The 25,927-nt window shown below is 45.6% G+C and overlaps 1 protein-coding gene across 1 annotated transcript in view; it reads right to left on the reverse strand.

Annotated features, from left to right (window-relative positions):
- The window catches only part of LOC124595244, a 175,129-nt gene that overhangs the window by 34,012 nt on the left and 115,190 nt on the right, over positions 1-25,927 (reverse strand). The window contains exon 12 of the mRNA XM_047133909.1: positions 20,355-20,611. Within this exon, the coding sequence (XP_046989865.1) occupies positions 20,355-20,611 (257 nt within the window). The remainder of the gene's footprint in view (positions 1-20,354; positions 20,612-25,927) is intronic.

Consider the following 25,927-nt stretch of genomic DNA (forward strand, 5'->3'; position numbering starts at 1 on the left):
GAAGGACGGCCGAAAGCCACACTGGGTAACGGGAAGGAGACGGTGCTGGCGGAGATGCTGGTGGATGCGTCGGGTGAGGATAGATTCCAGGACCTTGCTGAAGACCGAGGTAAGGCTGATGGGACGGTAGGAGGAGGCAGCGGACGGCGGTTTGCCAGGTTTAAGGAACATGAGGATACGGGAGGTTTTCCACAGGTCGGGGTAGTAACCGGTGGACAGGACTACATTGTAGAGCCTAGCCAGGGTGGAGAGGAAAGAGACAGGAGCTTCACAAAGGTGACGGTAGGTGACACGATCGTGACCAGGAGCGGTGTTGCGTTTTGTGCGGAGTGTAGCAATGAGATCCTGTGTAGTGATAGGGGTATTGAGTTCCGTGTGTGCAATATTGTCCAAGTACTGGAAACCAGGAGCGAGGGGAGGGACGGAGGTGTCAGTTCGATCGCGGACATCCGGGAAGAGGGAGTAATCGAACTGGGGATCATCAAGGATGGAAAACACATCGGAGAGGTAGGAGGCAAGGTGATTGGCCTTACTAAGGGTGTCAGGGAAAGGGTGATCATCATGGAGAAGAGGATAATAGGGGGAGGGTTTAGTCCCGGTAAGGCGACGGAAGGCCGACCAGAACTTGGACGAGTTGATAGGTAGGGTAGCATTTAAACGGGTGCATGTCTGTCGCCAGTCCCGGCGTTTCTTAGCCGCGAGCAAATTACGAATGTGTCGCTGGAGTTGCCGGTGGCGTCGTAGTGTGTCCGGGTCACGCGTACAGAGGAAGGCACGGTAGAGACGACGGGATTCACAGAGGAGGAGAACGGCCTGTGGGGGTAAGGTAGGACGGTGGGGGTGGATGGCGACAGTAGGGATGTGGGCCTCCACAGCCTCAGAGAAGGTCTGCTGGAGAAAGGAGGTGGCATGGGTGACATCGTCAGGGTGGTGGTAGGTGAAGGGGTGGCTATCGACCTGGGTGGAAAGGGTATCCCGGTAGGCATTCCAGTCGGCACGGGAACATTCGTGGACATACTTAGGGGGAGGGTCAGTACGAGGGTCGGGGCGAGGGCGACGACCGTCTGAAACGGTGAGGAGGACAGGGAGATGGTCGCTACCAATAGGCTCCAGGACATCCACCGTTATGCGGCCAAGGAGGTTGGAGGAGGAGAGGATAACATCAGGAGTGGAGTTGGATTCGGGACGGGTGTGCTGGGGGATGGGGATGAGGTCGCCTTGAAGGGAGGAGAGGAACTGATGCCACCGCCATAACTGGGCGGCGGAACGACTATGGATGTTGAGGTCGGCGGCGATCACGTAGGAGGAGAAGGTACGGTCAATGTGGGAGAGGAAGTCGAAGGGAATAGGGGCGTTAGGGCGGACATAGATGGTGGCGCAGGTAACGGTAAGGCCGGGGAAGAAGAGACTAAGGATCAGGTGTTCGGTGGGGTCAGGAAGGAGAGGTTGGAGCCGAACGGGGATCTGGCGGTGGTGACCAATGGCAACTCCGCCACGCACAATTTGGAGGGGATTATCAGAGCGGTGGAGGAGATAGGGTGAGGTGTGGATGGAGTGGTGGGGTTGGAGGAAGGTTTCATTGAGGAGGAAGGCATCCACGCGGTGGGTGGCAAGGGTGTGCAGGAAGAGGTTCTTGTTGGCGGAGAGGGAGTGGATATTGTTGAAAAGAATACGTTGCTGTCACGCCATGACAGGGATTTAGACGAGTGTGTCAAGACGGGAGAAGGTGAAATGGGCCTGGTTGTTGGAGTAGGTGGCGTACATCTTGAGTTGGAATATGGAACGGGCGGCAAGGGAGATCTGCTGGAGGGTGTGGGGGCGCTGAAAGGGATGAACATTTTGGAGGACGATGGTGATGAACCTGATGATGTCCTCAGCGGTGGGGGGGGGGGGGGGACGAAGGGAATTGCCAGGAGGGGTGGGGGCGTCCAGGGGATGGACAGGGACAGTGAGTTCAGGAGTGGTCGGAGGGGGTCGGGCTTTACACTTCTGGGAGTAGGTGGGATGGGGGAGATTGCAGGTATTGCGGGAAGGAGGGGATTGGAGGTTAGGGCACTGCCTGAGGAAGTGCGCTTGCTTACAATGCGGGCAGGTGGGGGCCTCGCGGCACTCAGCTGTGGGGTGTGCGTCATAGCGCAGACACCTCTGGCAGTGCAGGGATTGAGGAGGGGAACGGGAGGGGTCAACCTTATAACGCTGGTTAAAAAGGAGGGCACCCTCCTTCAGGAGACAGTCTATGGAGAAGGAGTGCTCAGAAAAAACCCGCATAAGGCGGGTGGGGCCGGCAGCGTTATGGATCCGGCGAACCGCACGCACCTCCAGATGGGGATGGGCCTGAAGCTCCGCCAACACCTCCTCCTCCGTGATCACTGGACTGAGCCGAGTGATCACGGCGGTGAGGGTCGGCGGGCGACGAGGAGGTTAGGGTTGGCGGGAGGGAGGTGGCGAGGGAGCAGGGGTGAGAGAGGCATGAGGGCCAAAGCAGGTGACAGGGATGCGGGAAAGGAGGTCTGTGTGGAGGGTAGGGCTGGGGGAGGAGATGAGTACCGAATCACGGCGAGGAGTGAGGAGGGAGATGGGGGCACCAGGACAATTCTGGCCAAGGAAGAGGGTGAGGTTCCGGGCTTCAAGGAGGGAGGGATCGGGACGGGAGAGGAGGTAGTGGTAGGAGGAGGGGGTAGAGGAGGAGGAGGAGGGGGCAGGGACGGGCGGGGAGACATCCATGGCATCAGGGGTGGGGGAAGGGGGACAAGGCGGACCCTTTTTGGAGCAGACGAGGCAGGGGTGCCACTGGGGCGCTTGCCGGTGGCGGAGGAGGTGTGGGGGATGGGAACAACTGGAATGTGATGGGGAGTGGCAGGTCCCGGAGCTGGAGTCGGCGCCGGAGATGGTGACGGTGACGGTGATGGTGGCGGTGGCGGCGGTGATGGCGAAGGCGACGGGGAGAGCTGGGCATGGACGGTGGCCCGACGGGCCACCATCCTAGTCGGAGTGGGGGGAAAGGATCAGATCGAGAGGAGCGGGAGGAAGAAGCTGGAGAGGGGGCGACAAAGAGCGAGGGCGAAGGGAGAGTGAGAAGAGGTGGGATGGAAGGAGGGGGATGGGACTGGGCACACCACGTTATAGTGGTGGAGGCGGCGGAAGGGGAAGTGTAAACTATGGCGGTGGTGGTAGAGGTGGCGGTGGTGGTGGGGGTGGACATGACGTCAGAGAGAAACTATAACGCACAGAAGGAAAGGACACAAACAGGGGACAGATGAAGACGAAGACAAAGACGGAGGAAGACGAGGACGGAGGAAGACGAAGACGGAGGAAGACGAAGACGGCGGCGACGGCGGCGGCGGCGGCGGCGAGAACCGGCTGGCGGCGACGGCGGCGGCGGCGAACAGACGGACGGACGGACGGACTGCAGGCAGCAGCGGTAGCGGCGGCGACGGACAGCGAGCAGGCAGGCAGGCGGACGGACGGACGGACGGACGGACGAACGAACGAACAGCTACAGCAGTAAGCGGCGGGCAGACGGGCAGACGAGCAGACAGACAGACAGACACAAACTTCGAAGACGGAGATTCCAACCTGAGAGTAGCCCAGGCTTTGCAGTCGGACGCCTTTGAATGAGGGGATCCAACCCTCTGATGCTGCTAAATGAACACACTTGGTTCCTTAAATAGCTGCACGAGAAAACCGTGTCGTTACTTGATTGGCTGTAAAGGGAGGAGGAGGAGGGGTGAAAGGTATGCTTTATTGGTGTTTCCTTTATTATCTGTCATTGGCTGAAATAGCTGTTTTCTATTGGTCTTTATATTAATCCACCCCATTGGAGGAGACGGACGACTAGCGGACAGGTGATGGCTGTGACATCACACTGTTTCCATGCTGTCCAGAAGCCGGCTGCGGCGTGCCATTGCTTTGTGTGCTCGCGACCACTACTGCGGCTCTCCGCGTGTCTGCATGGGCCGCCACGGCTCTGCCGCCGCTCCGTAGCCCTGCTATTGCAGGCAGCCAGGACCTCGGAAGCTTGTACCCGTCCTCTCTATTCATGTTGGCGGGTCTTTTGGCTATTTCTATCGCCTCTCTAATCTTTCTTTTGAAAGTGAGAGGCTGTTTCGCCAGGACGCGGGCTTCTTGAAAAAATATTGGTTTCCCGCACTCGTCTCGGTGTTCCGCCACTGCTGACTTAGTGTGTTGTTTCAGGCGGATATATCTTTCATGTTCCGAGAGCCTTGTGCTAATCGGACGTCCCGTCTCACCTATGTAGACTAATCCACACGCACAACCAATTTCATACACGCCAGCTGTGTGTAGTTTGTCAACTGCATCCTTGGTAGAACCGAGCATGTCTGATATTTTGTTTCTGCTTCGGAAAATTGGTTTGATGTCGGCTTTTCGTAGAATTTTGCCATACGTTCGGTGACCCCTTGTACATATGGTAACACAGCAATGCTCTGTGCAGACACGCGGAGAGCCGCAGTAGTGGTCGCGAGCACACAAAGCAATGGCACGCCGCAGCCGGCTTCTGGACAGCATGGAAACAGTGTGACGTCACAGCCATCACCTGTTCGCTATTCGTCCGTCTCCTCCAATGGTGTGGATTAATATAAAGACCAATAGAAAACAGCTATTTCAGCCAATGACAGATAATAAAGGAAACACCAATAAAGCATTCCTTTCACCCCTCCTCCTCCTCCTTTTACAGCCAATCAAGTAACAACACGGTTTTCTTGTGCAGCTATTTAAGGAACCAAGTGTGTTCATTTAGCAGTTAACGTAAGGCCCTGATGAAGGCTAGCTGCAACGCTGGCCGAAACGTTGGCGCATTTTAAATTATGACGATGCGGTCTGATACCCTGAAGAATTTTATTGAAGAAGACAGCGGCCGCGGAAGCCTACGCTTACATACAACCCCGTCTACGTTTCCGGCTTCGGCAGCAATCCTATAAAACTTCTCCTTATTGTGCCCTCGAAAACTGCAACCGAAAGGACAGCACTGTGACCTTATTTCACTCGAAACTTCCTGAAGCATTTAAAACGTCCTATGCCGCACACGTAACAAGAGAGTCCAACACAGTCCCAAATGTCACGTGATGCGATTCTGCGAATCCCGAACTGCAGTTGATGGCAAGCGGAGGGGAAAAGGATGACCATACTTCCGCTGCGCCAGACCTTTATTTACAGCTAATGAGTATATCAGTTATTCAATGCAGCACATAGTAACAATGAAATTCAATGTCTTCCCTTCAAACTACCAAACCTCCTTCAAGATGAATATAACACTCTGGAGCTCGATTCTTTGTAGCTATCGAAATATCATTTTATGGACTTACTCTCTCTCTGAAACCCGACTGAACTCGACTTCTTCGAGAATTTGGACTATATTAAGCCCAAGTGAAAACAGTATCTTACGAAAAGACAATCTGTGCTAGTCCTCAAACATTTGTCCATACTCGTACACCAGTTTTAATCTGTGATCGAAGGATACTGATATTCAATAATTCCATCAATAATTTGAGAAAGATATCAAAATTTTCAGTAAAGTCGCAATATATGCAACCTTTCCTACAACGAATCAAGAAGAGAGAGGAAGATAAACAAACACTGCTCTGATTACCATCCATCACAATAGCTGACTATGGGTCGAAGCCGAAGGAACATTTCGAGACCATAAACTGTAAATTAAATCGAGTTTCTCTGCAACCACGTTTGTCTTCTCAATAAAGATTTGTAGGGCTAAATTCTATGGAACTTCAACAGAAAGCCGGCCGGAGTGGCTGAGGGGTTCTAGGCGCTACAGTCTGGAACCGCGCGACCGCTACGGTCGCAGGTTCGAATCCTGCCTCGGGCATGGATGTGTGTGATGTCCTTAGGTTAGTTAGGTTTAACTAGTTCTAAGTTCTAGGGGACTAATGACGGCAGAAGTTAAGTCCCATAGTGCTCAGAGCCATTTTTTTCAACAGAAAGACGATATTACACCAAAAAGACGGAAAGTAGTTTTCAGAGAAATATCTCTAAATCTAGAAAATAAATTTACAGGCAAAATCAGAAAGTAACTAACAGAGTACACGAAACAGCGACTGAAATGTCCGTGTAAAGGACTATATCTCCACAAGAAAAAGCGCAAGGCCAAAACCATAGCAGAGGCGAAATCCTGGTATTAACACAAGTGCTTACCCGAAACCTTTCTGAAGGCATCTGTCTAGAGTGCAGCCCTATACGAAAGTAAACAGTGGTCGATAAGTAGTTCTGGAAAGAAGAGAATACAGTCTTTTGAAACGCGGTGTTACAGAAAATGCTGAATGTTAGACGGGCAGTACCTCCTCACAGAAAAACCCTAATTTACGGCACGACTTGACCAAAAGAAGTGACTGATAGGTAGCAAACATCCTTAGACATCAAAAAATCTTCATTTTGGTGATTGAGGGAAGTGGAGGTGGGGCAGGGGGCGGAGTTTTAGAGGCAGATCTAGGCATGAATTCAGTAACACAGTAACTATGTTCGAAATGACGTACGTTGCAGTAATTATTGACACATGAAAAGTCTTTTACTGGATAGAATACTGTGGAGAGCTTTTTCGTTCCCGACGTTTCCTCCAAAGCTACGTTGGGCACCTTCAGAGGTGCTCCTGATTGTGAGCCTTGCCGGGTGGTGGGTTGGACGTTGAAGAGAGAAAGTGGGTTTGGTAGAAGTTTACATGTGATCGGGAGATATAATTCTTTGATAGTTTCTGTAGAGCTACTGACATGCCTCCTGTGTATATCCGTTGATAGTAGTCCGTCATTACAGATACAATGTTGGTTTCAGAAAACTTCAATTCGTGGTATCCTCGCTGAGAACATGCTCTGTTACGGATGATGTTTCTACTTTTCCCAGTCGGCAAAGATTTTTGTGTTCCTTCAGACGTGTATTAATGCTTCTTTGTGTTTCCAATGTAGACCTTATCACACGTACATGCAGTTTTATACAATCTGCATGCAAAGAAAGGAGGAAGATTATCTCTTACAGATCTGAGGACTTGACATTCATATTATCTTTGTTGGTCTAAAAATCGGTCTGATGTAATATTTTTGTAAAATCTGTACGAATAATCAGTTACTGTTTAGATAAAAGGGAGAGAAATTGAATTCTTCTCAGCCTTGTCCTTTGGGCAACTATTATATGGTCGCAGAGTTCCATTTACTTTTTTCTACGTCTACATTTGCGTGAATACTCTAATTCACACTTACGTGGCTGGCAGAGGGCTCACCTTACCACTTTCGCACTATTTCACCACCGTCCCACTTCTTTTACTAGACGACCAAATCATTAATATACCGATACCATTGTGATGGTTTCTTACCTTCCATTTTAGAGTTAATGGTATAATTTTTATATATGAAAATTAGTGATTGCAGGACCCAATTTGCTACCCATTGCGACACCGTGAACATGCTCATAGAACTCATTGTCCCACTGGAACTGTCTAGGAGTACGGCAATATCTAAAAACAGCAGCAATAGTTCAAGTCTGGAAGAAAACAAAAGTCTTTGCCCCCTATGGACAAAAAATCAACTGCTCTTCAGTCAAGAAACCGCGAAGTAATGTTTTCCTAAATAAAAATGTTATCTATAACGACAAACAGTTATTTTCGGCTATACGGAGGAGGCAACGAAATACTTTGTCTGACAATAAACATGAAGCATCTAGAAGATATAATCAGATGTGTACATAACATTATAAATCTACACATAATCGGTAACTATGTAAATGATTCGAGTTGCAATTTTATGTTACAGGTAGGGAGGTCACCATGGAAGGTTAGTGTTACCAGGTCTTGTAGGGTCTGTAAAGGGCGTGAACAGCGTCAGGTATAGAGTGATCACTGGGAATGATACAGAGACGCCATGTACTCGTGTGAGTCAGCGTTATCAGCACCTGACCGAGTTTGAAAGGGGCCACATTGTGGGTTTTCATTTGCCAGCTGCTCGAATCTTACACTGTACAGACTTACAGGGCATTCGAACGTGACGGTGGCCCGATGTCGGACTACAAGGAAAGTGAGGGCAGGTATACTCGTCGTCAACACAAGGGACGATCGTTTTATTGTGCATCCATGACATCGCAATCCTCTCACAGCTGCGTTTTCCACCTGAGAATAAATAATAATCTTCTTGCAACATTCTGTGTCACCCCGCACCGTGGACTGGAGACCAGCAGCAGTCGCACTATTGAATTACCATCTCATACATAAGCTGCCGTAAACACCACAACGCAAACGGTTGCATGGACTGCTGATGAATGCGATGAATCGCGGTTCTGCGGTAGTCCTGATAATCATCTTCGGCGAGTATGGCGGCGACAGTGCGAGTCGTCTTGTTCTCCCAATGTTTTGGAGCAACACGGAAGTGTTACCCATGGAGTTATTGTGTGGGGAGCCATTGATTTCAGGTCAAGGGCGGTAGTGACTGAGGTAACTCAGACTGCACAGTGGTTCATCATGGATATCGCTCGTCCTCATACGTTACCTCCCATATAACAGTATAGTAGTGCGATTTTCCAGCAGGAGACTGCTCGTCCTCACATCGCACGAATCTCTTTAAATTGTCTGCGAGACCTTGAAGAAATCTCGGGGACAGATTCTCAGATCTCAAACGGCACGTCAGTCCTGGCGCCAGTATCCAGATTGTCAAGGGTTGTGGGCCAAGCTGCCTGAGAGAGAATAAAACGGCTTTATGACATCCTTCCCAATCGAATCACTGCATGCATCCATGTCAGAGAGGATGAACGTCATACTGGTAAGTGGGCTTGTGCTGACCAGTTCCCTGCAAATTTGACTTGATTTTGTAATAACTGGAATAATAATATATACCCTTTCATTTCGGGATGTTTTATTTAGTTTCCTCCTCCTGTTCTACATCTACATCTACATTTATACTCCGCAAGCCACCCAACGGTGTGTGGCGGAGGGCACTTTTACGTGCCACTGTCATTACCTCCCTTTTCTGTTCCAGTCGCGTATGGCTGGTTCAAATGGCTCTGAGCACTATGCGACTTAATTTCTGAGGTCATCAGTCGCCTAGAACTTAGAACTAATTAAACCTAACTAACCTAAGGACATCACACACATCCATGCCCGAGGCAGGATTCGAACCTGCGACCGTAGCGGTCACGCGGTTCCAGACTGAAGCGCCTTTAACCGCACGGCCACTCCGGCCGGCAGTCGCGTATGGTTCGCGGGAAGAACGACTGTCTGAATGCCTCCGTGCGCGCTCGAATCTCTCTAATTTTACATTCGTGATCTCCTCGGGAGGTATAAGTAGGGGGAAGCAATATATTCGATACCTCATCCAGAAACGCACCCTCTCGAAATCTGGCGAGCAAGCTACACCGCGATGCAGAGCGCCTCTCTTGCAGAGTCTGCCACTTGAGTTTGCTAAACATCTCCGTAACGCTATCACGGTCACCAAATAACCCTGTGACGAAACGCGCCGCTCTTCTTTGGATCTTCTCTATCTCCTCTGTCAACCCGATCTGGTACGGATCCCACACCGATGAGCAATGCTCAAGCATAGGTCGAACGAGTGTTTTGTAAGCCATCTCCTTTGCTGATGGACTACATTTTCGAAGGACTCTCCCAATGAATCTCAACCTGGTACCCGCCTTACCAACAATTAATTTTATATGATCATTCCACTTCAAATCGTTCCGCACGCATACTCCCAGATATTTTACAGAAGTTACTGCTACCAGTGTTTGTTCCGCTATCATATAATCATACAATAAAGGATCCTTCTTTCTATGTATTCGCAATACATTACATTTGTCTATGTTAAGGGTCAGTTGCCACTCCCTGCACCAGGTGCCTATCCGCTGCAGATCTTCCTGCATTTCGCTACAATTTTCTAATGCTGCAACTTCTCTGTATACTACAGCATCATCCGCGAAAAGCCGCATGGAACTTCCGACACTAACTACTAGGTCATTCATATATATTGTTCTTAGCTCTTTTTTATCTAACAGTGCATATAAAAATGAGAGAAATTTTTACAAAAAAGAATAAGCCACGTATGTTTGTGGAATATCGAGAGTATATCTGCAGAATCGATAGGTAAGTTTTGTCTCTGACAGACGATAGTTCGATTATTAACTTTTACCTTTGACAAGGATTTCCTCTGCCAATCAGTTGTGCGTTTCTATCAATCTCTCTTTTTCACGGTATTCATCTCGCTTTCCGACTTCCAGCACCGTCTAATGTGCGCTATCGAACAAATGAAAACAATCTTCTCTGAGCAATGGAAGTTCAAATTAACTCTGACAGTATACACCGTACCGAAAATACATTACAGGAATGTACCTTACACGTTAAAGATGCGTATTATTCTTCCTTACTATCGAAACAATTGCTTCACTATCGAATTCGTTACGTGAAACACTGAAGGGAGGAGCTATGCTGCAGTCAGTCACTAACTGATTTAGGGCAGCGAAGCCAAGTTCATTGCAAAGGTCAGAAAAACAGCAAGGTCAGTGTAGTAATACTGTATACGGCGTTTGACTAAAGGCATCATAAACAGCGAACTGTCTGTGGCATGATACTTTCGTGAGCATAGAAGCCAGAGGATTACAACATTTAGGTCGCCTGCATGGCAGCCTCTGCGAGCGAGAAGCGTACTCCAGTTATGTAGGTGCGTACTAGCAGAACTCGTCACCAGTTTAAACGATGTATAACGGCTATATCGATATACCTCCGTCCAGCAGGTGTTTGAAAAATTCATTTTCCCAATTTGCTCTGGTGACGATGACAACCATTGTATCACAGTAAATATAGTTCCGACAGTAACAGCACATCACCGACTGGAATTTTTAATTCGGATATTTGTGTGTAAGTTATCAGAACATTTATATCCATAGTGACTGTTAATCGACCGAAACTGTTTTAAAAACACGAAAAGGTTTTCCAGAGACGGCTACTAATCATAAAGCCTTTTGACTTACTTGACCCTCTAACGGTAAGGTTGGGGTTGGATCCGACCCCAGAGAGTCTGTTTTGTTTATAACTCCCCACTCCCTTTTCTGAGTGCGCTGTGGTTCCATCTACCCTACCAGCCAGTCGTCCCGAGAACGCCGAGGAGCCCACGTCAGTCTGGGGAGTGACCTGCAGCTACCCTCTCTATCCGAAACCTACATTACCCGCGCTCGGGGTAGATCCGACCCCATCTTACTGTTTACGTCACACTTATTAGTTTCTTTTGTGGGGAGGATTCAACCCCATATTGATGTTTATATTACATCTAAGTTGTGTTTTCTCTTCTAGTATCTTACTAAAATGGCGCATCAACTCCTTAGAACTCCTGAGGAGATATACAACGAGTTTTTCCGACAGGAGGCTGAGTCAGAGGATGGCGACAATATCGATGCAGAAAACTGTTCAGAAACTGAGGATGATGTATTATCTGATACTGATGACGAGGATGATGTATTTCATTGTGCGGCAGGAGCAGTCGAGTTTGATAATTCTCAGTCAGATGTAGATGATGAGAGAAACTTTGAGCTAGGTAAAGACTTAGCGACAATATGGACCAACAAACCCACCCATTCAAAATTTTCTAGGACACCAGCGTCAAATATTATTACTCATCTCCCCGGTCCACGTGGGGAAGAAAGGTGGGTCACTAGTGAATTGGAAATATTTTTATTGTTTATAGGTTCGAAAATTATAGAAAAAATTGTTTTGTACAGAAATCTTGAAGTCGAGATATCTAGGCAAAAGTACAATACGGTCCAGTGGTTTCATTCACCAACAGAGAGCGTTGAAATAAAAGGGCTGATGGGCCTTCTCTTCATGAGTGGTGTCCTAAAAAATTCTATGCTCAGTGTAGATGAGTTGTTCTCAGCAAACCTATGGACCTCCGGTATTCCGTTGCACTATGTGCAAGAAAAGGTTTGCATTTCTTCTAGAAAACCTCCGCTTCGATGATAAAGCCACCAGAGAGGCCAGAAAAATCAACGACAAATTTTCGGCTTTCAGAGAAGTGTGGGACATGTTTGAATCTAACAGTGAAAAAAATTATAGTCCATCTGAATATGTCACAGTAGATGAGACTCTACCGAGTTTTCTGGGTGCCTGTCCATTCAAAACGTATATCCCATCGAAACCCAACAAACATGGGTTGAAAATAATGTCACTATGCGACGCAAGGACATTCTATTTTTTGCGTGGCATTCCATACACTGGCAAGGACAACAGAATAAAGAGGAGACCTGGAGATTTGCTTTCACCTTCCCAGTATGTTTTGCGCGTGACGGAATCTATTAGGGGCTCTAATAGAAACATTACAGCGGAGAATTGGTTCTCCTCACTGGAGGTGACTGACGCCCTCCTCCAAAAGAAACTCACATTTGTAAGTACATTGAGGAGGAACAAACCGCAAATACCACCATCAATGCTGCTTTACGCTCCAGTAGGCTCTTCAACATTTATGTATCAGGACGACAAAACTTTGGTGTCATTTACCCCAAAGAAAAATAAAAAAGTTTTACTGATATCGTCTATGCACTTCTCTGGCGAGATAAATGAAAAATCAAATAAGCCTGAAATTGTGGAGTTCTACAATCTAACTAAAGGAGGGGTCGATGTATTAGATATGCTTTGCCACAGCAGGACCACAAATAGAAAATCGAGAAGATGGCCCACGCGGTACTTTTATGCTATTTTAGACATCGCTGCTATAAACAGTTTTATCATTTACAAAAGCAATAGCAAAATGGACAGCTTTTCAAATGACGCGAGAATATCATTTCTCAATAATCTTGCGCTCTCTTTGACAAAATCTCTTATGGAAAAGAGGTTGAATAACACACATCTTCCCCGTGAGCTCTGTTCGTCTACGTGTATTGAAAAACTTTTAGAAAAAGAACCAATCGATTTAGACAAGCCTACCAAGCACAGCCACTAAAGAAAAGAAGATGTGATTTTTGTGACAGATCAAAAGATTGGAAGGGGAATGCTTTTTGTAGTAAGTGTAATCGTTCTATATGTGGGGAGCATAAAGTTATTATATGCCCTGGCTGTAAAGAAGCTGAGATGTGATAAATTGTGCCAAATATGTATTTTCAGGGCTGTATGTGATCGTTTCCAGGATAACACTATACATTTATTATTTGTTCCTATTACATTATTTGTACAAAGACATTTATTATTGAGAACTTTATATTTCGAAACTGCTCACACTTTAATTATATTCTACAATTAATAAGAGATGTTTCTCATTTAGTTCCTATCTTTAGAATTTCTAAAGCACTCAAGTTCCTAGTTGATGATTGAATCTATTGATTCTTACTATGTTTTCAATAATTTTATAGAGAATATTTCTATTAAGGTATTTTTTGTAATCAAGTTACTATTTTTTTCCAAAGTACTTTATATTCTTACTTATTGACTCTAAAAATAAAAAAAAACTTGTTGTTATAACAAATATTATGTGTGTTTAATTGATAATAAAACTTTTTCCCATTATTCATTTATTATTTTACCCCGAAAAAGCGATATTTGGAGGGTGGGGTCTGATCCAACCCCACCTTACCTTTTATGTCAGGAAACTTCACCTTACCGTTAGAGGGTTAAGTTATTTAATGATGCAACATACTTAGAGCCATAAATTTGATCTTCAGGCTATTATATCAATACAAAGACATTCAACGAAAGTACACATAAATATTAAATTTATACTATAGTCTGCTGTGGTCATCTTAGTTCACATCAAATTTGGTATTCTAAGTTGCCTCCATTGCTATGGAGGTCTTACTAACCACTGGTCATAAATTTGCAAGACACACGTAAATCACCTAAGAATCACTTCCATCATGCATCATTCTCAGTGACAAAGTGTTGCCCTTTCTTCTGCACTTTCATGATGAGTATGACAACAGATGTGTTCATACGAACATATGTCCCCAGCCTGTCGAACATGTAGACAGCCATCGCGATTCAACTGGCCCGGTAAATCGACCCGCTAAATTAACCCCATAGGAAACGCCTCTGATTATTTGAAATAGCGGGTGAAGGGCAGTACTTTGGTAACTCTGCGACATCTACGAGGGCGTGTTAAGAGTAATGCCTGCGAATTTTTATGTGAAAACTCTCAAAGCTTCTTAAATAAAACAAAAATATTAACATTCTAAATTTTCATTTTTCTTGTCTACATACACTCTACGACAAAATGAAAAGACGCACCACGAAAGAATTATGCGAATGGCATGGCAATCGGTATATGTGATGCACGTGTACAGATAAACAAATTATTACAGTTTCAGAAAATTTGCACGATTAACGCAAGAGAAAGAGCTACACAAATTGAGCAAGTCAGTAACGTGTTGATCCACTTCTGGCTATTACGCAAGCAGTTATTCGCCTTGCATTGATTGATAGAGACATTGGATGTCCTCCTTTCCAGTTGGAGCGTTAGATCATCCACACCGCGAGCTAGTTGGAGGGCCTGGCTATGACGCTCAAAACGTTCTCAATTGGGGAGAAAGCCAGCGACCTTGCTGCCAAAGAAGGGTTTGGCAAGCATAAAGACGTGCATTAGAAACTCTTGCCATGTGCGGGCGGGCATTACCTTGCTGAAATGTAAGCCCAGGATAGTTTGCTTTGAAGGGAAACAAAATGGGGCATAGAATATCATCTAAGTACCGTTGTGTTGTAAGAGTGCAAGCATGACAACCAGAGGGGTCCTGGTGTGAGAAGAATTGGGGCATCAGACCATCACTCCTGGTTCTCGGGCAATATGGCGGGCGACAGTCAGGTTTGTATCTCGCCACTTTCAGGGGCGTCTCCAGACATGTCTTCGGCCTGGAACCTCAGTGCCTGGAGTAGATTCGTCTTCAGTGCACTGTCCCGCTCCGAACTGAGTTCCAACGACCAGCGAAAACGCATCTGGAGACTCCCTACGCAGCAGTGGGATAGCAACCTGACTATCGCCCACCATACGGCCCGACAACCAGGTATGAAGATCTGGAGTGCCATCTCTTTTCATATCAGTACCGCTTTGGTTGTCATCCGCTGCACCCGTACAGAACAGCGCTACGTTGTTGTCCTTCATGGCTAGCGATTGTGGGATTACATTTTAGCAAGACAATGCCCACCCGCAAGCGACGAGAGTTTCTGCCGTTTGTCTTCATGCTTGCCAAACCCTACCTTGACCAGCAAGGTCGTCGCATTTCTCCTCATTTGAGAAAGTTTGGAGCATTATGGAAAGGCCCTCAAACCAGCTCGGGGTCTCGATCCAACGCACCAGTTGGAGAGAATTTGGCACGATATCCCTCAGGAGAACATCCAACAACTTTATCAACCCATTCCAAGCCGAATAGCAGCTTGCTTAAGGGCCCGAGATGGACCAACACGTTATTGGTTCAAATGACTCTGAACATTATGGGACGTAACATCTGAGGTCGTCAGTCCACTAGAACTTAGAACTACTCAACCATAACTAACCTAAGGACATCACACACATCCATGCCCGAGGCATGATTCGAGCTTGCAACCGTAGCGGTCGCGATGTTCCGCAACACGTTATTAACTTGCTCAGTTTATGAAGCTCTTTGACTTGAATAAACCATGCATTTTTTTCTGAAACAGTAATTATTTGTTTGTCTGTGCATGTACGAGGGTTGGAACTTAAATAGTGGCAACTACTTATTCCTAACAGATACAAAAGAGTTACATGTTTGCACCTGTTAATGTCCTTCAAAGTAGTCATCAGCGTTGTGTAGAACCCGTTGTCAGCGATGTGGAATGCGTAGTATGCCGTTAGCAGAGCCTATCCAGTTGATGGTGCGAATAGAGCGGTCTAAAGTTATGGTGATTCTCGTGTACGACTGTGATGGTGTTATCCTAACGCATTACGTTCCTCCACGGCAGACCGTCAATGCACAGTATTACTGCTCGTGTTTGGAGCATGACCTGCGACCAGCTTTGCGAAAGAAGCGGCGACACTTTCGGCGCAACCAACCCATCATTTTGCACGACAATGCGCGGGCGCATACAGCGCAAGCTATGACTGCTCTGTTCAGTCGATGGGACTGGGAAGTACTGTACCATCCACCATACTCCCCAGACTTAAGTCCTTGTGACTTTGATTCGATTCCGAAGATGAAGGAACCATTTCGTGGCATTCACTTCATAACTGTTCCAGAGATTCGACAGGCAGTAGACCGCTCCATTCGCACCATCAACAGAACAGGCTCTGCTAACGGTATACTACGCCTTCCACATAGCTGGCAACGGGTTCTACACAATGCTGGTGACTACTCTGAAGGACAGTAACTGGTGAAAACTTTTAACTCTTTTGCGTCAGTTGTTAATAAATAGTTGCAACTATTTAAGTTCCAGCTCTCGTACATTACATCTACCGACTTCCGTCTCATTCAGATTATTCCTTCGTGATGTGTCATTTTGTTTGCCTTATATTGTACTCTCAGCCCTCTGCTGCTAGAGGGTTCCGAACTGTAGCGCGTGACGTTTTCTGCACGGTCCTACTGCACCACTTAGAAGTTAGTGGACTATGCCTGTCTGTGTAGACCAAACGATTTTTTTTTAATTCCTAAGGGACCAAACTGTTGAACCAACCGTTTTGCATCAACTTCAAGATTTGACCTGCTGCCCAGAGGAAGATAAACATTAGTGGCTTGGTCTTACCACATGCAGTTGGAAGTACTAACCAACCGAAAAACACGTGGTGTCACCGCCAGACACCACACTTGCTAGGTGGTAGCTTAAATCGGCCGCGGTCCATTTAGTACATGTCGGACCCGCGTGTCGCCACTGTGTGATCGCAGACCGAGCGCCACCACAAGGCAGGTCTCGAGATACGGAATAGCACTCGCCCCAGTTGTACGACGACTTTGCTAGCGACTACACTGACGAAGCCTTTCTCTCATTTGCCGAGAGACAGTTAGAATAGCCTTCAGCTAAGTCCATGGCTACGACCTAGCAAGGCGCCATTAACCGTATCTGAAGATAGTCTTATTTGTATTATCAAGAGCGATGTACCACGAGGATAAATAAAAGATAAGTATTCGAGGAGCTGCATACTTTTCTTATGAGAATTCACTACTTATCCTGTTCTAGAATTCACGCCCGTCTGCGTTAGATAGCTTCCATTTCGGCCTCCTCTATCTACAAGGTGTTGGCACATTTACCAACACATCAAAACATATGACTAATAATAGCTATAGCTATTAGCCTGCAAATAACGTTAAATACTGATATAATGTTTTTCAGTACACCGACCTCAGTCTCCAAGACAAATGTCTGTAGTTTTACCCGTTACGGCCTGCATAAAGTCTAGCGCTGGTGTTACACAGTACTAGCATATTCTTTCCTGGCTACTTCAAGCAACGACCAAATACAATATAAAATAATATAATGAATGATATAAATAGTATCATAGAAAAATACATTGCGCACGAAAGAAACCGGCAGCGCGAAGCGTTCTGTGCAAAAAGAGCCGGTGACTGCATTTCTACTTCGTTATGTGCTCTCCGTCTCTGACCCGCTAGTCACACAGCGACTGTTGCCTATCCTGGTAACTGACAACGATAGGGTAAACGGGACACTGGATCATTGTTTCTGCTTCTGTGTCTATCTAGTAGAATTTATATGCTCCGAAAATTATCTCTGTCACTTCTTAACGTAACACTTGTCTTGCTTACTTTATCCCACCCATAATGAACACTATAGCGGCTACGTAACCTCACTATAACTACACTCACATGAAATTAGACGTTAAATGTTCCAAGCGCACCTCTAAGAGCTCGCGACAGATGTCTCGGCAAATGACACTTTTGGATGGAGCGTTACGTGGTACATCGCTCCTTGCCTCACCACACGCCTTCTCACGGATACAACCACTATAAAAGCCACCAACGCAGCCGCTGTTAAGTAATTATACATCCTTCAGAATGATATCAGATCAGTGTTTCGCATTCGAACTTTGAACTTATTTGCGTCGTCGGCAGATTCGTACAGGATAGTGGAAGTCAATCGGGTCCCTAAGAGCCACTAATGAGTTTCCAGGTTTCATAGTCGACGGCAGGATAGGGTTTTTTTAATATTTTCATTAGGTTTTCATAAAATTTTAACACAAAGTATTTGATAAGATCTATTATTATATGCTCCAAATTACGAGGAGAGCACGACAGGTGTCATTACCCGATTTTACAGAAACTTTACTCAGTGGACAAGGGGTCGAAATAAGCGAACCCGTGCCTCGCCTTATCCGTAGATACAGAGTGGGGCAAATAAAAGTGTCCCGGAGAACAGACTGCCAGGGAACAAGGAAACACAGCGGAGGAAAGGAAATACAGTACTAATCTGACTATACCAGATGTTGAAAGAGACCACCATTCATCTCTTGGCACTTTTGCGACCTGGTCAGCAAGTTGCTGAAGGCGGATGGAATTGTGCAGTCTCATCCGAAATGTTGTGCTGCAGTTTTTGAAGACTATGAGGATTCTAGCGATACACTTTAGACTAGAGGGTGTCCCTCCCCCCCCCCCCCCCGCCCACACACACACACACACACACACACAAAGTAATCTCACACCGATAGATCAGGTGGCCTGGGTGGCCAGCTAGGGCCGCGACAAGAACTTGACCATTACTGACAACTCTATCAGGCGTGAAAACTGGGTAAAGTGGCTCCAAGGCTCGGCCGGTTGTATGGGCAGTTGCTCCATCCTTTTGGAAATAACTGTAGGTCTTTTCCTCTGTTAATGCTGCCACAAATTCGCGTCCAACCGCATCCACTCGTTCGGACCAGTTTTATGTGCTCCTCCTGCATTAAACCATTTCTGAGAAAACGGTGTTCAAAGTTTTGGAGGTACTTTATGCGCGTTTTAGCGAGTAAATAGTTCAGCCGAAGCGGGAAAAAAAGAAACAAAAAAGTGGTTGCACAGTGGCTCCCGTGTTCGGAAGCTGAATGTTATTTTTATTTTTGTTTCTCTTTTATCTACCCATGGCTCTAGAAGATTTCTAAACGAATATTTTCAAATGTATATGGAAGTAACGTCGTCCTTTCTCGTCTACTAACTGTAACTCTGGTGAACGAATTTAAGAAAAAAGAAAAGAGACAAGAAATGAATGGAAAAAAACATTTGAAACTGTTTTCGATGATCCATAATCAACAGCTTGCGCCGTTTTCGGAAAAGTGAACCGTTATGTGTGGTCTAACGCGAAATTATTGCCAACGCGTGAAATCTTCAGCAATGTTAATGGCGTTTCTTTCCCGAGTGAGATTCCTACGAAGAAAAGTCGCTGTGCAAACCTGCCTTCGCGCGATGCTAGTGGTGTTGCGAATTTATGTGTTTCGGATGTTTCTACGATCGGTATCATCCAAGGGAATGCGCCTAATCTTCCCGGAGAATAAACATATAAATAAAAGATAAAAATTAAGAATTGATGTAAGAATGAAATATAAGAATATAAGAATTTAAAAAGATTTTAACCTCTAAAAATATCATACACACACATATATTACATAACAAATGTATGAAACTTACTGTGAAACCCAGCTGTAATTTGCCGGCCACTGTTGCCGAGCGGTTCTAGGCGCTTCAGTCTGGAACCACGCTGCTGCTACGGTCGCAGGGCGAATCCTGGCTCGGACATGGATGTGTGTGTTGTCTTTAGGTTAGTTAGGTTTAAGTAGTTCTAAGTCTACCCCAAATGTTAAGTCCCATAGTGCTTAGAGCCATTTGAAACATGTTTTTGAACCAGCTGTAATTTTACAGTTAATATAAAGTCCTGGTATTTCTACACTTGATAAGAAGCATTCGTGTGACATCCTTCCAAGGACATGGGTAAATAAACGAAAAAAATAAAATAAATAAAAAAGTAATCGGGTTTCGAACACAGAACACAAAAGTAATAGGCTGCGACGGTGACTCCTAGGCCATCAGTTCGGCTGAGCATATGGCGCTCCAAAGGGACATGAATTAAATCGAAATCTTTGACGATCGTTTTCTCACAAACGGTTGAGTATCTATGGATAAGCTGACACATGTGTTCGCTTATTTTCGCTCTTCTTCCAATGAGCGAAGTTTCGGGGAAATCGGGTTATGGCACTTGCCGTGTTCTCCTCGTTAGTGTAACTCTGCTTTATAGATTATGAAGTAAAGTTACTTCCTTACTTTATAAATCACTGTTACTGTGGAACTGGTGGGCGGTTTGAAAATTTTATCACTAACAGAGATACAAAATTGGACGGTAGGTAAAAAAGGTTGACTACCCCCGGTATAGGAGGCTGAGCCAAAACACTCTGGGTCCCTCCTCTTGTACACGTGAGTGATCTATTAGCAGGATTAGCAGTGTCGGTCGCACTCACGTGAGCTCCTCCAGCGGTGCTGCGCGTCGCGGCACGTGCAGCGGCGGCCGGTCCATCTGCAGGCAGAGCCCCTCAACCCCCGGGGGCGGTGGCGGCGCCGGCGCGCTGTCCCCTGGAGATTCGCTGTCCGCCGTCGTAGACTGCCCCATTGCGCGAGCCTCGCCCGTCGACGTCGACGTATCGGTACTGACCGGCTCCCGCGCGTCTCCTCGGTCCTGCGGACGCCCTGCACCGCCGCCCTGCGGTCGGGGCATTGTCTGCAAACAACAGAAAATACTATCAACTATTCTAATCTTTTATTGGACCTGATCGGTACTAGTGGTCCGAAATGTTGTGGGAATGAATCCCGGCTGGACCACGGATTTTTCAGTCTGTCTTACACCTGGCCTTCACCTCACAACGATGTGAAGATTCACCAGGAACGACACATGCTTCTGATTCCACATTAAACGAAAGTGCCTCTTTCCCGGCAGCATTAGTGGGATAGGTTACTGACACGCAAGTCACCGAAGGGGCGTCCAATTGAAAGACACGCCAGACAGCTGAGCCACAGGAATTTATTATTATCACTGGAACAGAAGACCACACAATCTACAGAAAGTACACTACTGGCCATTAAAATTTCTACACCAAGAAGAAATGCAGATGATAAACGAGTATTCATTGGACAAATAATTATACTAGAACTGACATGTGATTACATTTTCGCCAAATTTGGGTGCATAGATCGTGAGAAATCAGTACCCACAACAACCACCTCTGGCCGCAATAACGGCCTTCATACGCCTGGGCGTTGAGTCAAACAGAGCTTGGATGGCGTGTAAAGGTACAGCTGCCCATGCAGCTTCAACACGATACCACAGTTCATCAAGAGTAGTGACTGGCGTATTGTGACGAGCCAGTTGCTCGGCCACCATTGACCAGAAATTTTCAATTGGTGAGAGATCTGGAGAATGTGGTGGCCAGGGCAGCAGTCGAACATTTTCTGTATCCAGAAAGCCCCGTACAGGACCTGCAACATGCGGTCGTGCATTATCCTACTGAAATGTAGGGTTTCGCAGGGATCGATGAAGGGTAGAGCCACGGATAGTAATACATCTGAAATGTAACGTCCACTGTTAAAAGTCCCGTCAATGCGAACAAGAGGTGACCGAGACGTGTAACCAGTGGCACCCGATACCATCAGGCAGGGTGATACGCCAGTATGGCGATGACGAATACACGCTTCCAATGTGCGTTCACCGCGATGTCGCCAAACACGGATGCGACCATCATGATGCTGTAAACAGAACCTGGATTCATCCGAAAAAAATGACGCTTTGCCATTCATGCCCCCAGGTTCGTCGTTGAGTACACCATCGCAGGGGTTCCTGTCTGTGATGCAGCGTCAAGGGTAACTGCAGCCATGGTCTCCGAGCTGATAGCCCATGCAGCTGCAAACGTCGTCGAACTGTTCGTGCAGATGGGTGTTGTCTTGCGAACGTCCCCATCTGTTGACTCCGGGATCGAGACGTGGCTGCACGATCCGTTACAGCCATGCGGATAAGATGCCTGTCGTCTCAACTGCTAGTGATACGAGGCCGTTGGGATCTAGCACGGCGTTCCGTATTACCCTCCTGAACCCACCGATTCCATATTCTGCTAACAGTCATTGAATCTCTACCAATGCGAGCAGCAATGTCGCGATACGATAAACCGCAATCGCGATAGGCTACAATCCGACCTTTATCAAAGTCGGAAAAGTGATGTTATGCATTTCTCCTCCTTACACGAAGCATCACAACAACGTTTCGCCAGGCAACGCCGGTCAACTACTGTTTGTGTATGAGAAATCGTTTGGAAACTTTCCTCATCAGCACGTTGTACGTGTCGCCACCGGCGCCAACCTTGTGTGAATGCTCAGAAAAGCTAATCATTTGCGTATCACAGCATCTTCTTCCTGTCGGCTAAATTTCGCGTCTGTAGCACGTCATCTTCATGGTGTAGCAATTTTAATGGCCAGTAGTGTATGTTATGGTGCAGGACAAGTCAGAGCACATGATATGACGATAGATGGCGGGAAGCGATGCGCTTCACATTAATCCGCAAAGGGACCTACGCTCTTCGAATTGTTTCATATTTATTCATTTAATTTGAAGATCAGTGCCGTATATAAATTTCATAATGCAGTACACCGCGCTTTTCAATAACAAAGTGGAAAAAATTATTCAGGTGCGAGTAGGGCTCTCACGCTGAGGATTCCATAGGAACTTAATTATGTGTATACACACTTCATCGATTCCGCGAATCAAGAACCTCTACGATATATGCCTGTTATCGACACCGATACTGGGAAAATATAGGTCCCAGGGATTCCCAGACTTTCGAGAATGTTTTAAATTTCAAGTCTGAAGTGGGATATCAAACGACAAAAGAAATATTTTTCGTGTGATATGATTACAAATTAACAATTTTCGGATTTTTTTCCTTTGGTTGTAGTGTGAAGCCATGCTTCTTGGCAAATTTCATGATTCTCGGTCAAGGGGAAATACCCTGTAGGTTTTGATGACGAGGGTTGCGAGTGTCAAAATATGTGACACAAATGGCCGTACCTTTTGGTTGCATTGACTCAGCAGCTTACATTTATTACATCGTCAAGTGACCAGAAACTTTAGTAGGTGACAAAAATTTCAACTTGATACATCTATCCGGTCTAGAGAAATAGAGGGCTTAGCAGACGGACGGACAGACAGACAGTCAGATAACAAATGACAAAAAAGCTGTGTGAAATAATTACAAATCACAATTTTAGGATTTTGTCATTTAATTGTACCATGAAACTTTGTTTCCAGCCAAATATTATGATTGTAAACTAGTGGAAAGTACCTTACGGGTTTTGATAAGTGAGTTTTCGAGTATCAAAATTTGTGACATAAATGACCGAATCTTTTCATTACACTGACTACAACCTTAAAATTTTTATGCTGCCAAGGGCCCACAGACATTAGTACGTGACATAAATTTGAACTTGATTCGCCAAAGCGTTCCAAAGAACATAGGAGTCATAACAGACGAACACACAGACAGATGGATAAAAAATGACAAAAATATTTTTTCGTGTGCTATAATTGCAAATTAGCAACTTTAGAATTTTTTTTTCTTTGGTTGTAGGGTAAAAACCTTGCTTCCATAACAAATTACATGATTCTAGGTCAAGAGGAAATACCATGCAGGTTTTGATATGTTATCTGCAAGTATCAAAATATGTGACATAAATGGCCATATCTTTTGATTGCATTGACTTAGAAGCTGTCCTTTTTACATCGCCAGGTATCGTACATCTTCATATGTGACGTAAATTTCAGCTTGATACGTCTTCTCGTTCCTAAGAAAAAGGGCGTTGGAAAGTCGGACAGATAGGCAAAGAAGTGATCCTATAAGGGTTTTTTTTTTAGCGATTGCGTTACGGAACCTACAAAAAATTACTTTGAAAATTTTCAAGTCAGACAAAATACTGTCCAATTTATATCCCTAATAACTACGAGACTAATAAGGCGTAAACAATGGTTGATGCCACAACAGATAGATCATATCTGTGCGTATTAATTGTTTTACCTGTGACGTTTTCATACCAGTGCATTAGACACATATCTTACGTTATTTAGTCATGCTGTTGCTGATTATGAGAGGTCACTAGCTCTATGGTATTCTTATTAGTGTTGTGAGATGTGTAACTTGATTCCCAAATATTTAACAACGTTTTATTTACAGTTTCGTTGAGTAGCGAACAAACCACAGTGATTTTTCCATCTAATGCCGCGGTGATGCCAGTCTGAGGTTCTCGGTAGTTTGATGACCTTTTTCTTCGTAAAATACAGTACATCCCCTATAAACTGAGATGGAAGGGATACTTTTCACAATTTATTAAACAGAGATTTGCACGTTTTTCTGCCTTTATGAACAATATTATTCTGACTGCTTTCTTTTCGAGTTTAAAGACGTCACTGACTCTCCATTTTGGCTGCAAAAAATAATTCCGTAATTTAAGATGACTGCATTCGTTACATTAAGCTGCAGTCTGTATAATTTAAGCCATGAGTGTAGTAGGGCTGTGCTTCTATCCGCAGCAGTTTAGACTAGTTCGTCTGTGTCACATATGAGAAACGTAGTGTTGTCAGCAAGGAGAAAGTTTCTCTTGTTGGATTAGCATATGGGAAGATCATTTATGTGATGTAAAAACAATATGGGACCTAAGTCTGAGCCCTATGGAAAACATGTTTTATGCTTGTCAAGGCCCTGGTGACTGACGCATTCACAGCGACTGTTGAGCTGGATAATTTGTAAATGTTTAATCTTTTGAATTCATTGGTCGATACTTTTGACAAATGTTGAGTGTGGCGATTTTTCCCAAATTCTGGTGGCCAGGAACTTCACATCACTACCTGCTCAATACTTGCCAGCCAAATTCTTGTTATTAAAATTTCCCCTACTTCGTTGCTGAGGCGCAGGACCGTGTATGATTGAGAAAGGAGTGACTGGAAGTGAGAGGTCACGACGAACTTCACTAGCTAGCGTGGTGTATCTCTTTTAGTAGTGTATCTCTTTTACGTTCTTACAGTTGTTTTTGTAAAACCTAGTTCTTTGTTTGTCACTGGTCATGACTTCTAGCACAAGTACCTACACTCTGTTTGGAAGAACGGTGAGAGGGGGAAATGGGAAGCCTAATTGGTGGGCCTCTCCCTTGAACATTTTCCTGGGAAATAATGAGATGTAATCATTATAGGTAAAGTACAGGGTGGTTATAATTAAACTTTCTCTAACTGAGCCAGTATAGACGGAAAAATGTTAATGGTATGGATACCCAACGTTATAGGTATGATGTTCGGATTGCTCGCTGCAGGATTTGCGTTGTTAGTAGTGTTAGTATCATGACTTGCCGTTAGGCGCCAGTATTGGTATGACGACGTAGGGGGAACTCAGACCCCCGAGGACCAACGACATGCAGCATGAATGGCACAACTTACTGCGATCTGCTTCGCCTGCTCTACGGGAAAGAGGCACTTTGAACTCAACTGCTGCGGCTGGTCCCGGCGGACGTTCGAGTCCTCCCTCGGGCATGGGTGTGTGTGTTTGTCCTTAGGATAATTTAGGTTAAGTAGTGTGTAAGCTTAGGGACTGATGACCTTAGCAGTTAAGTCCCATAAGATTTCACACACATTTGAACATTTTTGAACTCAACCGTCCTGATGCACATTGGAGCTCCTTGAAGCTCCACTCCACGTTAATCGTGAGGTCACTCGGTTACTCTGTAATATATTTGGAGAAAAGCGAATCATTAGCCAATCATTCCAAACGTGGCCACCAAGATAATGATGATAATGATGATAGGTATGGCGCTATGGGCTCACGACAACAAGGTCTTCTGCGCCCACACGAAAGCAGTTTGGGACGAGCCTCGGGAAAACACACTAAACAGGAATATAAAACAGCACAGAAACGAAAAGTAACAAAATGGGAAAACTATGTGTATGCCCACACGGAAGAACGAAATAAAGTATCATGCCCATATTAAAACATCAATTAAACCGGAAGAA

Source organism: Schistocerca americana, chromosome 1 (genome assembly GCF_021461395.2).
Source record: "Schistocerca americana isolate TAMUIC-IGC-003095 chromosome 1, iqSchAmer2.1, whole genome shotgun sequence".
NCBI classification, from domain to species: domain Eukaryota; kingdom Metazoa; phylum Arthropoda; class Insecta; order Orthoptera; family Acrididae; genus Schistocerca; species Schistocerca americana.